Raw genomic sequence first — 17,060 nt, forward strand, 5'->3', positions numbered from 1 at the left:
TTAGCCAGGTGTGGTGGTGCACACCTGTAGTCCCAGCTACTCGGGAGGCTGACATACGAGGATCCCTTGAGCCCGGGAGGTGGAGGCTGCAGTGAGCTATGATCGTGCCACTGTACTTTAGCCTGGAAGACAGAGTGACATCCTGTCTCAAAATTTAAAAAAAGGGGGAGGGAGAAAATGACCCCCCAGAAGGGTGCTACTCCTCCTCACTCCTTCCTCTGCCTCTTCTCCTCTCATTCCTTCTCTTCCCCTTTTCTCTCTCCCCTCTTCTCTTCTATCCCCAACCCTGGCCTTCTCCCAGTGCCTCCTTTCCTCCAGACTTGGAAGCCAGCAGTCACATTGACCGAGTTGGTCATGTACTCTATGGTCTGGGGCGCGCCATTCAACTTCTCTGAGACTCAGATTTCTCAGCTGTAAAATGGGGAAGTTATTTGTAAAGTCGAACAGACAATTAAATGGGCGCATGTATGTAAAGTATTTTAGCTTGGTGCCTGGCATATGGTGGGCGCTTGGAATGACAGTAGTTGGCTACCAGCTGCTGTGTGAAGTACTGGAGTGTCTATGCATTAGCATGACTTAGTCCTTACAACGAGCTATGCAGGAGCTGGGAAAATACCAGGGCAGGCCGTCTGGTTTCAGATCCCAGCTCAGGATCTTGTCATATCTTTTTTTTTTGAAACAGTCTCGCTCTGTTGCCCAGGCTGGAGTGCAGTGGCATGATCTTGGCTCACTGCAACCTCTGCCTCCTGGGTTCAAGCAATCATCCTGCCTCAGCCTCCTGAGTAACTGGGATTATAGATATGCACCACCACACCCAACTAATTTTTTTATTTTTAGTAGAGACGGGGTTTCGCCACGTTGGCCAGGCTGGTATTGAACTCCTGACCTCAAGTGATCTGCCCACCTTGGCCTCCCAAAGTGCTGGGATTACAGGCATGAGCCACAGAGCCTGGCTGGAAATAGAGTTTTTTAAATAGGCACAGTTCAGTCTCCAGGAAAATAAGGCAGAAGGTGAGAGTGGATGCTGGTTAGCCTTTTAGAAGCCTCATTGTCAATAACTTTATCTCCCTCTTGTGGGTTTTGTTTGTTTGTTTGTTTGTTTGTTTGTTTTGAGATGGAGTCTCGCTCTGTCACCAGGCTGGAGTGCATTGGTTGCGATCTTAGCTCACTGCAGACTCCGCCTCCCAGGTTCAATCAATTCTCCCACCTCAGATTCCCAAGTAGCTGGTATTACATAGGCACACCACCACACCTGGCTAATTTTTGTACTTTCAGTAGAGACAGGGTTTCACCCTGTTGGCTAGGCTGGTCTCAAACTCCTGATCTCAGGTGATCCACCCTTCTCGGCCTCCCAAAATGCAGATCACAGGAGTGAGCCACCATGCCCAGTCACTCGTGGTTTAACTTTTTATTTTCAGAGGCCCACCCAGAGGGAAGAAAATAAAGTTGGTAAAGAAATGAACACTGGAGGCCGGGTGCGGTGGCTCAAGCCTGTAATCCCAGCACTTTGGGAGGCCGAGGCGGGTGGATCACGAGGTCAAGAGATCAACACCATTCTGGTCAACATGGTGAAACCCCGTCTCTACTAAAAATACAAAAAATTAGCTGGGCATGGTGGCGCATGCCTGTAATCCCAGCTATTCAGGAGGCTGAGGCGGGAGAATTGCCTGAACTCAGGAGGCGAAGGTTGCGGTGAGCTGCGATTGCGCCATTGCACTCCAGCCTGGGTAACAAAAGCGAAACTCCGTCTCAAAAAAAAAAAAAAAAGAAAGAAAGAAATGAACACTGGCCAGGCATGGTGGCTCATGCCTGTAATCCCTGCACTTTAGGAGGCTGAGGTAGGGGATTGCTTGAGGCCAGGAGTTCAAGACCAGCCTGGGCAACATAGCAAGACCCCTCTCTATAAAAAATACAAAGATGCCTTTCCATAGAACATAGCTAATTTTTAAAAAAATAATACAAAAATTAGCTCAGTGTGGTGTGCACACTGTAATCCCAGCTAATCTGGAGGCTGAGGCAGAGGCTGAGGTGGATTGCTTGAGTCCAGAAGTTCCAGTCTGCAATGAGGTAGGATCATACTATTGCATTCCAGCCTGGACAACAGAGTGAGACCCTGTTTCAAAAAAATAAGAGGAAGAAGAAGAAGGATAAGTTCTGAGAATATGAAGGAGGATGTCTAAATTGTATTCAGTGGTGTTTTTTCCCTCCTTTTAAAGAAACCTTTTAGTTCCTTAGGAAAATGAGTTTGTGCTTTCTATATCTGCCTAACAATATAGAGACACATAAATTCAGAGAAGATGATTGAAAAAATTCTGGCTGGGCACAGTGGCTCACACTTGTAATCCCAGCACTTTGGGAGGCTGAGGCAGGCAGATCACCTGAGGTTGGGAGTTCAAGACTAGCCTGATCAACATGGAGAAACCCCACCTCTACTAAAAATACAAAATTAGCTGAGCATGGTTGGCTCATGTCTATAATCCTAGCTACTCGGGAGGCTGAGGCAGGAGAATCGCTTGAACCTGGAGACGTAGGTTGTGGTGAGGTGAGATTGCACCATTGCACTCCAGCCTGGACAAAAAAGAAAAGTGAAACTTAGTCTCAAAAAAAAAAAATTCTTATTCACTTCCTGACTGTTTAACCTTAGACAAGGTACCAAACCTCTCTGTGCCTCTGTTTTCTGATCTGTAAAGTAAAAGTACAGTAATAATCCCTACCCACAAGGTTGCTTTGGAGAAATAACTTGATGTTTTTAATTAATTTATTTAGAGACAGAGTCGCGCTCTGTGGCCCAAGGCTCACTGTCACCTCAACTTCCTGGCCTCAAGTGATCCTCCTGCCTCGGCCTCCCAAAGTGCTGGTACTACAGGTGTGCATGACCACACTGGGATTTTTTTTTCTTTTAGAAACAGAGAATGCAGATCAATGTCTGACCTGTAGTGTAAGCAGCATTTAATGATCTGACACTATTATTAACTCAACCTCACAGATGAAGAAATTGAGGCTCATAAGGCTTTTTGTTCACCATCATTCAAAGAAAAGAAGAGCCTACATTTAACGTTTTAAAAACTGCAGCTCACTTAAGGTGCACACAGAGGATGCCTGGAGAACATTTACATATGCATACACTAGTGATCAATATAAGGATATTTCCAACACTTCAGAGGGTTCCCTGGGGTCTCCAACCAGTCAATACCTTCCCCCAAGTTAAACACTGTTCTGATTTTTCCTAACAGACGTTTTGCTCTTCTGAATTTGATGTAAACAGAGCCATACAGTGTGTTTCTTTAATTGTTTCTTTATTTCAGCAATAGGGAAAGGAAATGTTTCTTTGACTATCTGTGGACTCTGCATTTGAAGTCCATGTACTACCACGGTAGAAATTGCCTTCTTTGCCAGGTGCGGTGGCTCACGCCTATAATCCCAGCACTTTGGGAGGCCAAGGTGAGTGGATCACGAGGTCAAGAGATCAAGACCATCCTGGTCAACATGGTGAAACCCTGTCTCTACTAAAAATAGAAAAATTAGCTGGGCATGGCGGCACATGCCTGTAGTCCCAGCTACTTGGGAGGCTAAAGCAGGAGAATTGCTTGAGCCCAGGAGGTGGAGGGTACAGTAAGCTGAGATCACTCCATTGCACTCCAGCCTGGGTAACAAGAGCGAAACCTCATCTCAAAAAAAAAAAAAAAAAAAGAAAAAGAAAGAAAGAAAAAAGAAATTGCCTTCTTTATCTTTTATCCTACACTGCTTTTTAAGTCAATAGCTACTTAGGGCTGGGCGAGGTGGCTCATGCCTGTAATCTCAGCACTTTGGGATGCCAAGGCAGATGGATCACAAGGTCAAGAGATTGAGACCATCCTGGCCAAAATAGTGAAACCTCGTCTCTACTCAAATACAAAAATTAGCTGGGTGTAGTGACGCACGCCTGTAGTCCCAGCTACTTGGGAGGCTGAGGCAGGAGAATTGCTCAAATCCAGGATGCAGAAGTTGCAGTGAGCCGAGATCATGCCATTGCACTCCAGCCTGGCTCCTGGTGACAGAGCAAGACTCTGTCTCAAACAACAACAACAACAACAACAACAACAAAACAACTACTACTGAGGACTGCTTTGCGGGGGCAGGGTCTTGCTCTGTTGCTCAGGCTGGAGTGCAGCAGTGTGATCATAGCTCACTACAGCCTTGAACTCCTGGGCTCAAGCAATTCTTTCCTTTTTTTTTTTCCTCATCCTTCCAAGTAGCTGGGACCACAGGTGTGTGCCATTGCCCTGGACTATTTTATTATTATTCTTATTTTTTGTAGAGACGCGGGGTTCCACCATGTTGCCCATACTGGTCTTGAACTCCGGGCCTCAAGTGATCCGCCTGACCTCAGCCTCCCAAAGTGTTGCGATTAGACTTGAGCCACCACGCCCGGCCTTGCACCTGCTCTTATTTCCACTCTCTCCTTTTCCTTCTTCGAGCGCTGTCCCTGAAATGTAGCTGTCCATCAAGTCATCAATGGATTCTAATTGGCCAATTCGAGGCAAGGCTTGCTGGAACCACCCTCCAGCCCCCACAGGAAGCAAATGATAGGGCACATATATCAACCGGCTGGCCAATGGGAGACTGGCATCTTCCAGGCAGTCCACCAATGGGAAAGCATACTCCTGCCCTCCCCAACTGCCTCTGCAGAGCAGCCTCGTGCCTTTGCAGTTTGACACCTTCCTTTTATCCCAAGAAGGTCCCTTGGAAGTCACTTCAGGAAGGCAGGATGGCAGGGCCTGATTCCCTTCATCCTGCTTGTGCCTGCCCCATGCCTCTGCTCCCCAGAGTGGATGGGAGGGGAGGTCTTTCTAAACAAAAATGATATCTATGTAAATATATGTCGTTTCAGGCTTGTGCCTGTTATTTCTTTGGTTTTCTTTTTTAATGGAACAACAATCGTTTTGGCTTTATTTTGTTTTTTCGAGAAATGTCATTTTAAAGTTCCAAGTAGCTTGACAACCGCCTCCCTTTTACCAAGTTTTGGGTACTGAGGAGAAACCATCAACCTCCCTTTTTCTGTCTTCCAACCTGTCCCTCAGTGGTGAGGCCTGGGGAGAAGGGAGAGGTCGCATAGGATGGGCGGCAGTAGGGGGCATGCAGAAGATGGAATAGGGTGGAGTTTAAGAGTAGGAGGGGGGCCGGGCGCGGTGGCTCACGCCTGTAATCCCAGCACTTTGGGAGGCCGAGGCAGGTGGATCACGAGGTCAAGAGATCGAGACCATCCTGGTCAACATGGTGAAACCCCATCTCTACTAAAAATACAAAAAATTAGCTGGGCATGGTGGCGCATGCCTATAATCCCAGGTCTCAGGAGGCTGAGGCAGGAGAATTGCCTGAACTCAGGAGGCGGAGGTTGCGGTGAGCCGAGATTGCGCCATTGCACTCCAGCCTGCCTAACAAGAGCGAAACTCCGTCTCGAAAAAAAAAAAAAAAAAAAAAAAAAAAAAAAGTAGGAGGGACCGGGTGCAGCGGCTCACACCTGTAATCCTAGCACTTTGGGAGGCTGAGGCGGGTGAATCACCTGAGGTCAGGAGTCTGAGACTAGCCTGGCCAACATGGTAAAGTCCTGCCTTTACTAAAAATACAAATATTAGCCAGGCATTGTGGCAGGAGCCTGTAATCCTAACTCCTCAGGAGGCTGAGGCAGGAGAATCACTTGAACCTGGGAGGTGGAGGTTGCAGTGAGCTGAGATTGCATCACTGCATTCCAGCCTGGATGACAAACACAAGACTTCATTTCCAAAAAAGAAAAAAAGAAAGAAAAGAAATTGTCTTAATTGGGTGTAAAACAAGAATTAGGATGTGAACTTGCCCCGGATGGGGAATATTAAGAGTCATAAAGATGCAAAAGAGCTTAGAGAAGAGGTTTGCCTGGTGGCTTTCGATGGCTGCAGATGGATGGGCGTCTTGGGCCATTGCCTCACTGGGGGTGAAGAAGGCGAGGATGGTCTGAGGATGTTGTGCTAAGGTATCTCACGGCCCTCTTCTCTTGTCTTCTTGGTTGCAGGCAGGCATGGCCCTGCTGTTCGCGGTGGGTTGCGTCTTCTTCCCATTGTGCTTCACTGTCCTTCGCTGGGGCTTGCAGAACCACACCGGCCTGCAGATGGACAGACAAGAGGCTGTCCTGGTGGCATCCAAGTAAGAGGACCAGGGTGAGGGTGTCCTCCCTGGGGCCATGGCTGGTGCAACTGATCTCTCACTTTCAGGATGAGTTCGTGGTGAAAGCAGAAGCAGTGTGGGGTGGAGCTGGGATTTGAAGTCAAAAGACACCAGCAGGCGGGCGCGGTGGCTCACGCCTGTAACCCCAGCACTTTGGGAGGCTGAGGTGGGCGGGTCACCTGAGGTCAGGAGTTCGAGACCAGCCTGACCAATGCGGTGAAACCCTATCTCTATTAAAAATACAAAAATTAGCTGGGTGTGGTGGCGGGCGCCTGTAATCCCAGCTACTCCAGAGGCTGAGACAGGAGAATCACTTGAACTTGGCAGGTGGAGGTTGCAGTGAGTTGAGATCGTGCCACTGCACTCCAGCCTAGGTGACAGAGTGAGACTCTGTCTCAAACAAACAAACAAACAAACAAAAAAACAAAAAAAAAAAAAAGTGGGGTCTTTTGCGAGTCATTTAATTTCACTGAAATTCAGAACCCTCACTGATTAATGAGCTTAATAATAACACCCACTTCCCTTTCTTCATGGCGATGTTGTGTGAGGATCATGTGAATCAGCGTCTGTAAGAGCAGGGGTTGCAAGCTCCTGCAGATAATATGAGGGATGTGGGCTCTGCCGGGATGGCGTGGGCTGGAGGACTCACCTTCTCTGCTGAGGGCCAGCGTGGCTCTGTGCCAGCCTACTGATAATGTTATATGGTTAGAACATGGGCCAATGTTTTGGGGGTTATAATTCTTTGTCATTGTTGTTGAGATAGGGTCTTGCTCTGTTGCCTAGGCTGGAGTGCAGTAGCAGGATCATGACTCACTGCAGCCTTGAACTCCTGGGCTCAAGCAATCCTCCTGCCATAGATGGGACTACAGGTAGGCACCACCACACCTGGCTAATTACTATTTTTTTTTTTTAGAGATCGAGTCTCACTATGTTGCCCAAGCTGGTCTCGAACTCCTGGGCTCACATGATCCTCCCTTCTCAGCCTTTGAAGTGCTGGGATTACAGGCATGAGCCACTGTGCCTGTCTTCTTCTTCTTCTTTTTTTTTTTTTTTAAGACAGGTTCTCACTCTGTCACACAGGCTGAATTGCAGTGACATGATCATGGCTCACTGCAGCCTTGACATCCTGACAAGTGATTCTCCCTCTTCAGCCCCCCAACTTGCTGTGACTATAGGTGCGCATCACTATGCCTGACTAATTTTTGGATTTTTGGTAGAGACGGGGTTTCTCTATGTTGCCCAGTCTGGTCTCAAACTCTTGGTCTCAAGTGATTATCCTTTCTTAACCTCCTGAGTAGCTGAGACTGCAGGTGCATGTCATTGTGTCTGGCTCTCTCCCAATCCTTTTTTTTATTTTTATTTTTTTGAGACAGAGTTTCTTTTGCTCTTGTTGCACAGGCTAGAGTGCAATGGCACAATCTCGGCTCACTGAAACCTTTGCCTCCTGGGTTCAAGTGATTCTCTTGCCTCAGCCTCCCGAGTAGCTGGGATTACAGGCATGTGCCACCATGCACAGCTAATTTTGTATTTTTTCTTTTAGTAGAGATGGGGTTTTTCCATGCTGGCAAGGCTGGTCTTGAACTCCCAACCTCAGGTGATCTGCCTGCCAGCCTTTTTTTTTTTTTTTTTTTTTTTTTTTTTTTTTTTTTTTGAGACAGAATCTCACTCTGTTACCCAGGCTGGAGTTCAGTGACTTGATCTTGGCTCACTGCAACCTCCAACCTCCACCTCCTGAGTTCAAGCAACTTTCCAGCCTCAGCCTCCTGAGTAACTGGGATTACAGTGCATGCCACCATGCCCGGCTAATTTTTGTATTTTTAGTAGAGATGAGGTTTCACATGTTGGCCATGCCGGTCTCAAACTCCTGACCTTAGGTGATCTGCCCACCTCGGTCTCCCAAAGTGCTGAATTACAAACCTGAGTCACTGCGCCCAGCCTCTCCCAATTCTCAAACACTAATAAGTAACTTAGAGTTTCTTTAAGAACTGCTGTACTGACAGCTACATACTGGCCAAACAAAACATGTCTGTGGGCTGGGCTGGGCCCTTGGGCTGCAGATCTATAGCCTGTGTGGCAAAGCTTACCATAAATGTGCATTGTCAGCAAGCCATCGGAAGGGGAGGGAGTACACAGAACACAGATTTTACTAGGGTGTCTACTTGGATTCCCTGGCAAACAAACAAACAAAAAACCCGTCTCTACTCATTCAAAGTGAAACCACAGTTCCGTGACCAGCCTTGTAGTCCTCAATCGAGTAGTGACAGTGATCGCCCATCACCAGCCTCCCCGACCTCAGTCTTTTTTGCAGTTTTGCTCATGTGTGACTTTGGGGTTCATGGGTTTGAAACCCAACTTTCATCCAGGGGTGGTGGCTCCCACCTGTAATCTCAGCATTTTGGGAGGCGGAGGCGGGTGGATCGCTTGAGCCCAGGAGTTTGAGACCAGCCTGGGCAACTTGGTGAAACCCCATCTCTATGAAAAATACAAAAATTAGCTGGGCATGGTGGTGTGCACCTGTACTTCCAGCAACTCGGGAGGCTGAGGTAGAAGGATCACTTGAGCCCAGGAAGGTTGAGGTTTCAGGGAGCCATGATCGTGCCACTGCACTCCAGCCTAGGGGACAGAATGAGACCCTAACCAAAAAAAAAAAAAAAAAAAAAAAAAAAACCCACAAAATTTCTAAACCTGTTTCTTCTATAAAACAGGGATACCACTACGTAGGAAGATTAAGAATCAGTAGAAATCACCTGGTACTGTCCCTAGCATGTAGTAAAAACTCAGGGAGCTGGATCCCCTTTCCCCCTCCGGTGGAGCCGGTCCGCTATTGTCTCTAAACCCGCTCTAAATCGGCCTAAGGTGACACTTCCTGGGGCTTTCCTATTGGTTGCCGCTAGAGGGCAGCACAAAACAGCAAATCCCCGTCCCCGGCCTTACTTGGGGAAGGCGAGGAGTGGGCTCTGGGCAGAGAAAGGTAAAGCACAGGGTTGATAATTGAGCTTGGAGTCCCAAGGAGTTTGCAGAGCAGGCCCTTGGCATGCTGAAGTTCACAGGACAGTTGGGATCAGGACAGGAGGGCAGAAGTTCAAGGCGGCAGTGCCTCTGGCTCGAGCCCCACAGCACGACCCTGGCCGGGTCCCCAGGCCTCACTTTCCTTATGGGGCAGTGAGGGGCTTGCACCAGCCCACCCCGGGGTCCCTTCCCACTCTGAAATTAGGCTGCCTGTGGAAGGGGCGTTAGAGGAAGGGGCGTTAGAGGGTTGGGAATTTAGGAGAGGCCGGGAGGGGCGGGCAGCTTGAAGAACAGGGCCAGGAGTCCTGGGACTCCCTGGGACTTCCTGAGAGGCAGCCTCCCCCATTCCCCAGCACTTCTTCCATCCTCCCTGCCGCTCCGACGCCTGAAATGAGAAGGGCCTCGGGACCGCTGCTGGCCCTGTGGGAAGGACAGGTGCAGCGCCCTGGGAGCTTCTGCGGCAGACAGGACCCGGGCAGCCCGGCAGCAGTCAGGTGTCCCCTCTGGCCAGCGCCAGCTTCCTTCCCTGCCGGCCTGTGAAGGGCCTCCGGGTCTGAGGATGCTGCGTTGAGACGCTTTTGCCCCCATCCCCTCCTTCAGCTCTGCCTTCTGAGAAAGCACCGCTTGCTCCTGCTCCCTCTCCCGGGGAACCCTCTCTTCCGCCGGAGTGGGCACCCGAAGCCGGACCCAGGGCAGGCCACAGAGGGATGCCTTGGCGAGGGGGGAGACGCCAGGCATTTGCCAAGTGCTGATGGGAAACAGGGTCAGGCCCCGGTGGGGGTCAGGGCCCCTCCCAGCTGGCCAAGGAGCCTCAGGCCCCCTTTAATCCCAAGAGAAGAGCTGGCCCTCCCCAGGGCCCTGTCCTCAGCAGCCCCCTGTGCCACGGCAGCTGCTGTCCCTTTAAGGGCCTCCCCCTCCCTCTTTCTCTGCTCCCCCCATCTCTGTCGCAGCCGCGCGGCTGTGGCTCAGAGCTGCATGGGGAGACGCTGCTGCAGGTCCGGTTTCTTGGTGTCTGGTCTGTGCCATCATTTCCCCGCCCCTCCCCCGCCCTCCCCAAGCTGGTCACTTCCCCTCCCCCTCCCCCTCCCCACCGAGGGGGCAGGGGGCTGGGCACGGAGTCTCTATGGTGCCATGTGTCCATGCTGGGCGGCGGGGGCCGGGGCGGCAGCGAGAGGAGGCAGTGGAGCCGGGACAGCGGCGGTGACCGCTGACCGCTAGCCCGGCGGCTCCTCCGCTCCCTCCCGCCCACCTCCTTCCTTCGGGGCTGGCACCCGGACCCACCCCCACCCCCTCCCCGCCTCCTCGGGCCCTCCCAGCCTCTCACGTAAGCCTCCCCTCCCCACCTGCCTGGTGGTTCCCTCCCCTCCCCCATCTGCACCCTCCTCCTCCTGTCCCCTCTTCCTCTGTCCCTCAGCAAGGCGTCCCCTCCTCGCCTCTCCCCATCCCTCACTGGTCTGCTCCTGCTCCCCTTCTCCCATCCTCCCCTCCCCCGTCTCTGCTCAGCCGGCCCCTTCCCGACTCCCCAGTGTCATCGGGCTCCCTTCTCGGCTCTGGTGCCCTGGCCCCATCCCGTCCCCGCCCTGTCCCCTTTGTGCCCCTACCCGTTGTTTTCTCCCTCCTTCCTGGGCTTGGCGTCCCTTCTCCACCCCTAACTCCTTCCGCTTGGCCTTCCTGCCCCTTCACGACCCGCCTGCCTCCCTGTCCAAGTCCTGAGCCACCATGTTGACCCCGATGGTGGCTGGGGGGGTGGTGTTCCCCGGACTCTTCCTCCTCTCCAAGAGCACGCTCCAGAGGCTGCCCCAGCTGCGCTGGGAGGAGGCCGACGCGGTCATTGTCTCAGCCAGGTAAACGGCTTCCCTTCACCTCAGCCCCTCTCCACTTCCTGGGCTTCTCAGGGGATGGAAGGGACCCAGCCTTCCCTGACCCCTCAGTGGGTGGGGACTGGGAGCTTCTGCAGGGGGTCTGGGGCTTTACCCCCAAGCTTCCTCCCTCTTCGCTGCCTGCCTCGCTCACTGTCCTGGGAGACCTCGTCCAGCTGGGCCATCTAGTCTACTAGTGTTCAGCCTGCCTCTCTCCTTCCCCATAGACCCTCCCACCCTCCAAAACAGGGCCAGCAGGTGGGGAAGACATTCCTATAAGATTTTAGGGACCGAGGCCTGGGCCAGACAGCTAGGTGTCATTCAGGGCGACTGTTTGGGGGCCAGGGATGGAGGCGTGGACGGTAGAACTCTACATCCCTAAACAGGGCTGGAGTGCAGAGGGGAGGCTGGTGGCAGTCAAGGAGATGGTGGGACAGTGACTGGGGGGTTCAGGGTTACGAAGGGGCCAGAGTGAGGCACGAGTCATGACTGGGCAGCTGAGCAGTGCAGGAACTGGCCCAGGGTCCCCTCTCGGGAGAGGCCCAGCCAAGAGCTCACTCTTGGCAGAGTCTCACCTCAGGACAGCCTCCCTGCCGGCTGGAGAAGAGGGAGACTCAGCTTCCACACACAGGGAAGGGGAAGGGAGAAGGTGGTGAGGAGGGTGGCGGACTGAGGAACAGCAGCCAAGCAGGCCAGGGGGCTGTGAGGTGGCAGTGGTGGGGCACATCTCGGGCTAGCCCAGCCTTGGAGAAGGTGGGCAAGGACTGGCCCAAGCAGTGGCTAAACTTAAAGCGCAGTCGCTAGACTAGCAACGAGGAGAAATGGAGGCACATGCCTCTTCCCTTCCGCCCTTCTAGCGCGCCCCTCTCTCCCCCAGGCTGGTGTCCTCTGTCCAGGCCATCATGGCCTCCACCGCCGGCTACATCGTCTCCACCTCCTGCAAGCACATCATCGATGACCAGTAAGTGCCTTGAGACCCCTCTGCCCAGGTGCCAGTGGCTGGTGTGTACGCGTGACCCCGGAAGACCCCACATCTTGGAGGGAGCTCTGTCCGGGGTCCCTAAGCTCTTAACTTAGGCCGGAGCAAGTTGACTGCAATAACTGCAACTCAGCACCGGGGAATGAACTGATCCCATCCTGTCCTTGAAAGGCAGCCCCAAGCGGGGAAGGAGTGGGGATCAGAGAGGATCCTCCAAGTGCTTCCTAGTAGCTTCCAGGTCTCCCGTGGTGTCATGGGTTCCCCACCTCCTTCCAGCCTTCTGCCCCAGGAGGCAGACCCCATTTCCAGCCAGCGCCCAGGTGGGGCGCCCCGTCCTCACGCCAGGCTCACCCCGTAGCCCCTCCCAGAATCCACGCGTGAGGGAGAGGAGATGGGAAGATGACACGCACAAGGCCACACGCGCCAGGCAGTGGGGGAGGGGACGAGGGCGAGGAGGCCAAACTGTGGCCGGGCAGCTGCTGCAGTGTCTGGCGCTTGCCAAAAAGGCTCAGAGGTGTGCAGGCAGGAGGCGGAGGATGGGGAGGAGAGGGGCCCTGTCCGTGGTGCTGACGGCCACCGCAGGTGACCCACGGGCGGCCCGTTGCTAGTTGTCTGCGAGGCATCCACAACGCCCTCCTCATAGCTTTTGGCCCTGCTTCCCTTCCCTGGCAGCCAATGAGCCCCAGGGGACATTCTCCGGCTGCCCCTGGTGGGGGGTGTTTCTGTTTGCCTCTTTTCCCGAAGATGAGTCGCCTCCTCTGTGGTGAGGCACTGGCCCTTCCTGGAAAGGCTTCAGCGAGAGGAATTGAGTTAGTGGCCGCCTCAGAGGACACTTCTTGGCTTAACTCTTTCTTCAGACCCTGCCCAGGGACTTGGCTGCCTCTTGGCCTCTGCCCGCCCCTTCCCATCCCTGCTCCAAGCTGAGCCTGGGATCCGGTGCTTCCTCCCCAGCCTTCACACACAGAGGTCACCTTTTGGCTTCTGCACCCCCGCTGCTCCCCAGGCCCCCCTGTGTCTGTTCCTGTCCTTCCTCCCCACTTTAATCCTCAGATAGGTGGGGAGGATCCAGGTTAATCCAGGGCAGCAGCTGTTCCGACTTCTGAGCACCTAATTGCTGAGAGGGTGGGGATGGGATTTAACACCTCACATTGCAGCCCTGGGCCTGGTGGCCCCTCCTGGTCTCCCATCCCAGCCCAGTGCTCCCATCTCTCGTCTCATCTGCTGGGCCAGCTCGCTGGGCTGCTCCCTGCCCTGACTCCTCCAGGCCACTTGGCCCCTCTCTCCCTGTGTTCCCACCTCATGTTCTCCAAAGCCACCCCTCCGCTGTCGTCACTCCTGGCCTCAGCTCCACACCACTGCACTATGGTCTCCGGTTATCTTTTCCCTGGTACTGTCCATGCTGGAGAGTGGGCTGGCTCCCTTCACAAGCTGGTTGCCCCAGGCTCCCCAGCCTCAGAGGCCTCAGCCCCAGCTTCTCTACGGCTCCCTCACGCACCTCATGTTTGGTGATGGCCTCTGGCTGACTCTGCTTTCCTCCCTCCTCCCCGTTGTGGGACAGGCTCCCCGGGGCCTGCCTCTCTGACCTCCTGCCCCCACTCCAGACCAGTCTCAGGACTACAGGGTTTAAGAGAAATGTCAATGTGCTGACTCCAGAAGAAAAATGCAGTCTTGCATATCCTGCATTTCTCATGTTTGTTTACTCTCCAAGTACATGGCACTTTCTCTGTCCTTGGCTCCTTTTGTTCTGCGTTTTCCCCTTAATGCTTCACTGTCCCTGAAAAACAACACACAACAGACAAGAGATTGGGTTACTTTGGGGCAGGGTGAACAGCGCTGAGAAGTCCTTTCACTTGCCAGCAAGCAGGGCCTCTGATGCCTCTGAGATCTTCTGGGGACAGCAGGGCTGAGAGTGAGGGCTGTGGAGCCACACTGCCCGTGTCCCCTCCTTGGCCAGGTTACCTAGCCCCTCTGTGACTCACTTCCTCATCTGTATGGGGGGATGACGGCCACACCTACCTTTTACAGGGTTTTGGGAGGGGTAAATAAGTGCATGCATGTGAAGGTTCGGAAGATCGCCTGCCCTGGGAGGCAGGAACAGTGTCCACGCCCGAGACCTCTCTCTCTAGCACTCGCTCCTTCAGCTGTTGCTGATCCTCACCTCAGGGTAAGGTTAGGACAAATAACCATGGCAAGGTCCCACCTGCCTGGCCTGGGCTTATTTTGGCACTCTATCTGTGCCCTTTGGTCTGTGGGCATCTTCTGGTCTCTTCTTTCCCCCCCACTGTAGGGCAGAGAGAGAGGAACATGGGTGGGTTCTGAGGCCACAGGTTTGAATCCCAGCACCATCTCTTACTAGCTGCATGACTGCCTGACCTGTGTCACTGTGTGACTCTCCGGATCCCTCACTGTACCCGAGACTCTGCTCCTGCCCACGACTGCCGAGCTGACCCCCGAGGTCCGCCCCCGCTCACTGGCACCCCTTTCCTCCTTGCTCCCCACCTCCTCTGCCCAACAGACACTGGCTGTCCTCTGCCTACACGCAGTTTGCTGTGCCCTACTTCATCTATGACATCTACGCCATGTTCCTCTGTCACTGGCACAAGCACCAGGTGAAAGGACACGGAGGGGACGACAGCGCGGCCAGAGCTCCGGGCAGCACGTGGGCCATCGCGCGCGGCTACCTGCACAAGGAGTTCCTCATGGTGCTCCACCACGCCGCCATGGTGCTGGTGTGCTTCCCGCTGTCGGTGGTGAGTTCCGGGGAGCTGGGTGGGTGGGGTGCAGGCGCCAGCAGGAGCCTGGGAAGCCCTGGGTTTGGGTACCAGCAGACAAGCAGACCCAGCGCGTTCCCAGGGAAAGCTGTGGACCAGTAGGGTTCCCAGCCCAGACCAGTTGCAAGAGGCACCAGAGTGTGGGGGCACTGGCCCCGGCCTGAACGATGCCCAGCTGTAGCGCTTTGATGCGTGGTTGCATGTCTCTGAGCCTCAGTTTCCTCACCCATGATGTAGGGAACACAGTCTTTCTGCAGGACTGTGGGAGGGAGGCAGCCAAGTCATGACCTGCTCCTGCATCCAGGTGTTCTTTCTTCCCCCAACACCCCAAGATGGAGTCTCACCCTGTAGCTCAAGCTGGAGTGCAGTGGTGAGATCTCAGCTTACTGCAACCTCCGCCTCCCAAGTTCAAGCAATTCTCCCACCTCAGCCTCCTGAGTACCTGGGATAACAGGTGCCCACCACCATGCCTGGCTAATGTTTTTGTATTTTTAGTGGAGACAGGGGTCTCACCATGTTGGCCAGGCTGGTCTCAAACTCCTGACCTCGTGATCCGCCTGCCTCAGCCTCCCAAAGTGCTGGGATTACAGATGTGAGTCACCGCGCCCAGCTTTGCACCCAGGTGTTCTGATGTTCAGAGTCAAGCATCTCCAAAAGCGACAGAGGGGAGAGAGGAAGGGCGGGGGGGTGCCCCAGAACCCAGGGGGAGCCCCAGCCCCTCACCTTCCTGCTTCTCTGCTCAGGTGTGGCGACAGGGGAAGGGAGACTTCTTTCTGGGCTGCATGTTGATGGCAGAGGTCAGCACGCCCTTCGTCTGCCTTGGCAAGATCCTCATCCAGGTGAGTGGGCAGGGGAGGGTGCGGGAGCCCAGTGGAAGGGCACAGGAAGGGGAGGGACCTCCAGGGCTGCTGCCGAGGGCTCTGGCCCCTCTGTCATCCTTCCGTGCCCTTTGAGCTGGTGCTTGTGTCCTGGCAAAGTGTCTGGTCTGGGAGGAGCTGCCTGCTGGGGTAGTGGGGAGGCAGGAAGCGGGCGGGGAGGGGGGCAGCCCTTCTGCTGCCACGGCCACCATGTCTGTGTCCCTGCAGTACAAGCAGCAGCACACGCTGCTGCACAAGGTCAACGGGGCCCTGATGCTGCTCAGCTTCCTGTGCTGCCGGGTGCTGCTCTTCCCCTACCTGTACTGGGCCTACGGGCGCCACGCCGGCCTGCCCCTGCTGGCCGTGCCCCTGGCCATCCCAGCCCATGTCAACCTGGGCGCCGCGCTGCTCCTGGCCCCCCAGCTCTACTGGTTCTTCCTCATCTGCCGCGGGGCCTGCCGGCTCTTCTGGCCTCGCTCCCGGCCACCCCCGGCTTGCCAGACCCAGGACTGAGGACCCTCCCCCTCCCCACCCTCAGCCCCATGGGAACAGGGCTCTGGGGCTGCTGGCCGGGGGTGGGAGCCGGGGCCCTCTTGTCCGGAGAGCCCCAGGACTGATGAGCCCGAAGGGGAAGAGGTGCCATCTCTCGGGGGCTGAGGGCAGGAGAGATGGGACCTCTTCTCCCCACTGTGCCCACTTCCTGCACACCCCTGTGCTGGAGGAGGGGAGGGGGCACCACCTCCCACCCACTGAGGGTGGGAAGGCTTGTTGGGGCGGAGATCGACAGGGTTTCAAGGGGAACCAGGAGTCAGAATGTCGGAAGGCGCTGCTGCCAAGGCCATCCCAGCCCCTCCGCTGCCACCCCCACCCCGGCTCCCTGTCACCTGGGAGGAGAGGACTCTCCAACCAACCCCCACTGGCCCTCGGGTCTCCCGAGTGGCCAGCTGACCCCATGGCTCCTCTCCAGTTAGGCCAGCTTGAGGAATCTTATTTATTTTATTTATTTACCCAAATTTGAACTAGTCTGTTGGGTTGGGGTTGGAAGGTAGCTGCTACCCGCAAGCCTTCCCAGTGCTGACAACCCCGGGGGCAGGCGAGGGGCGCCCCGTCCCTCACCATCAGCTGCACATTGCGCCCTCGGGCCCTGGCATGTCCCTGGTGCTACTGACCTCTCAAGGCTTCCTCCAATCTGGGGTCGGGGGACCCTGGGAGGTGCTTTACAGACCGCTAATAAAAGACGATCTGCGTGAACGTGAACGCCACCAAGGCCCTCGTCACCATGTTCTTTGGGGCTGGGAAGGGAGGAGGTGAGGGGCTTGGGCTATGGGAAACACAGAGAGGGCAGGACCCCTCGCTGCTCGCTGGGCAGTCAGGGAGGAGGAAAGCCGGGACTTTTACTCATCGA

General features: G+C 54.6%; 1 protein-coding gene across 1 annotated transcript; it reads left to right on the forward strand.

The window, feature by feature from the left end:
- The first annotated feature begins 10,155 nt into the window (after positions 1 to 10,155).
- TLCD3B (TLC domain containing 3B) lies at positions 10,156 to 16,917 on the forward strand. Its single transcript, XM_003930114.4, has 5 exons — positions 10,156 to 11,033; positions 11,926 to 12,009; positions 14,543 to 14,777; positions 15,542 to 15,637; positions 15,884 to 16,917. Exons 1-5 carry the CDS (start codon positions 10,909 to 10,911, stop codon positions 16,166 to 16,168), a joined length of 825 nt encoding a protein of 274 aa, XP_003930163.1. The 5' UTR covers positions 10,156 to 10,908; the 3' UTR covers positions 16,169 to 16,917.
- The last annotated feature ends 143 nt before the right edge of the window (positions 16,918 to 17,060 follow it).

This window comes from Saimiri boliviensis, chromosome 12 (genome assembly GCF_048565385.1).
Source record: "Saimiri boliviensis isolate mSaiBol1 chromosome 12, mSaiBol1.pri, whole genome shotgun sequence".
In the NCBI taxonomy this organism is placed as follows: Eukaryota; Metazoa; Chordata; class Mammalia; order Primates; family Cebidae; genus Saimiri; species Saimiri boliviensis.

Coding starts and splice junctions, on each gene's coding strand:
- TLCD3B (XM_003930114.4), top strand. CDS start 10,909: ATGTTGACCCCGATGGTGGCTGGGGGGGTGGTGTTCCCCGGACTCTTC. Junction 12,010..14,542: donor AAGCACATCATCGATGACCA/GTAAGTGCCTTG, acceptor TCTGCCCAACAG/ACACTGGCTGTCCTCTGCCT. Junction 15,638..15,883: donor TTGGCAAGATCCTCATCCAG/GTGAGTGGGCAG, acceptor GTGTCCCTGCAG/TACAAGCAGCAGCACACGCT.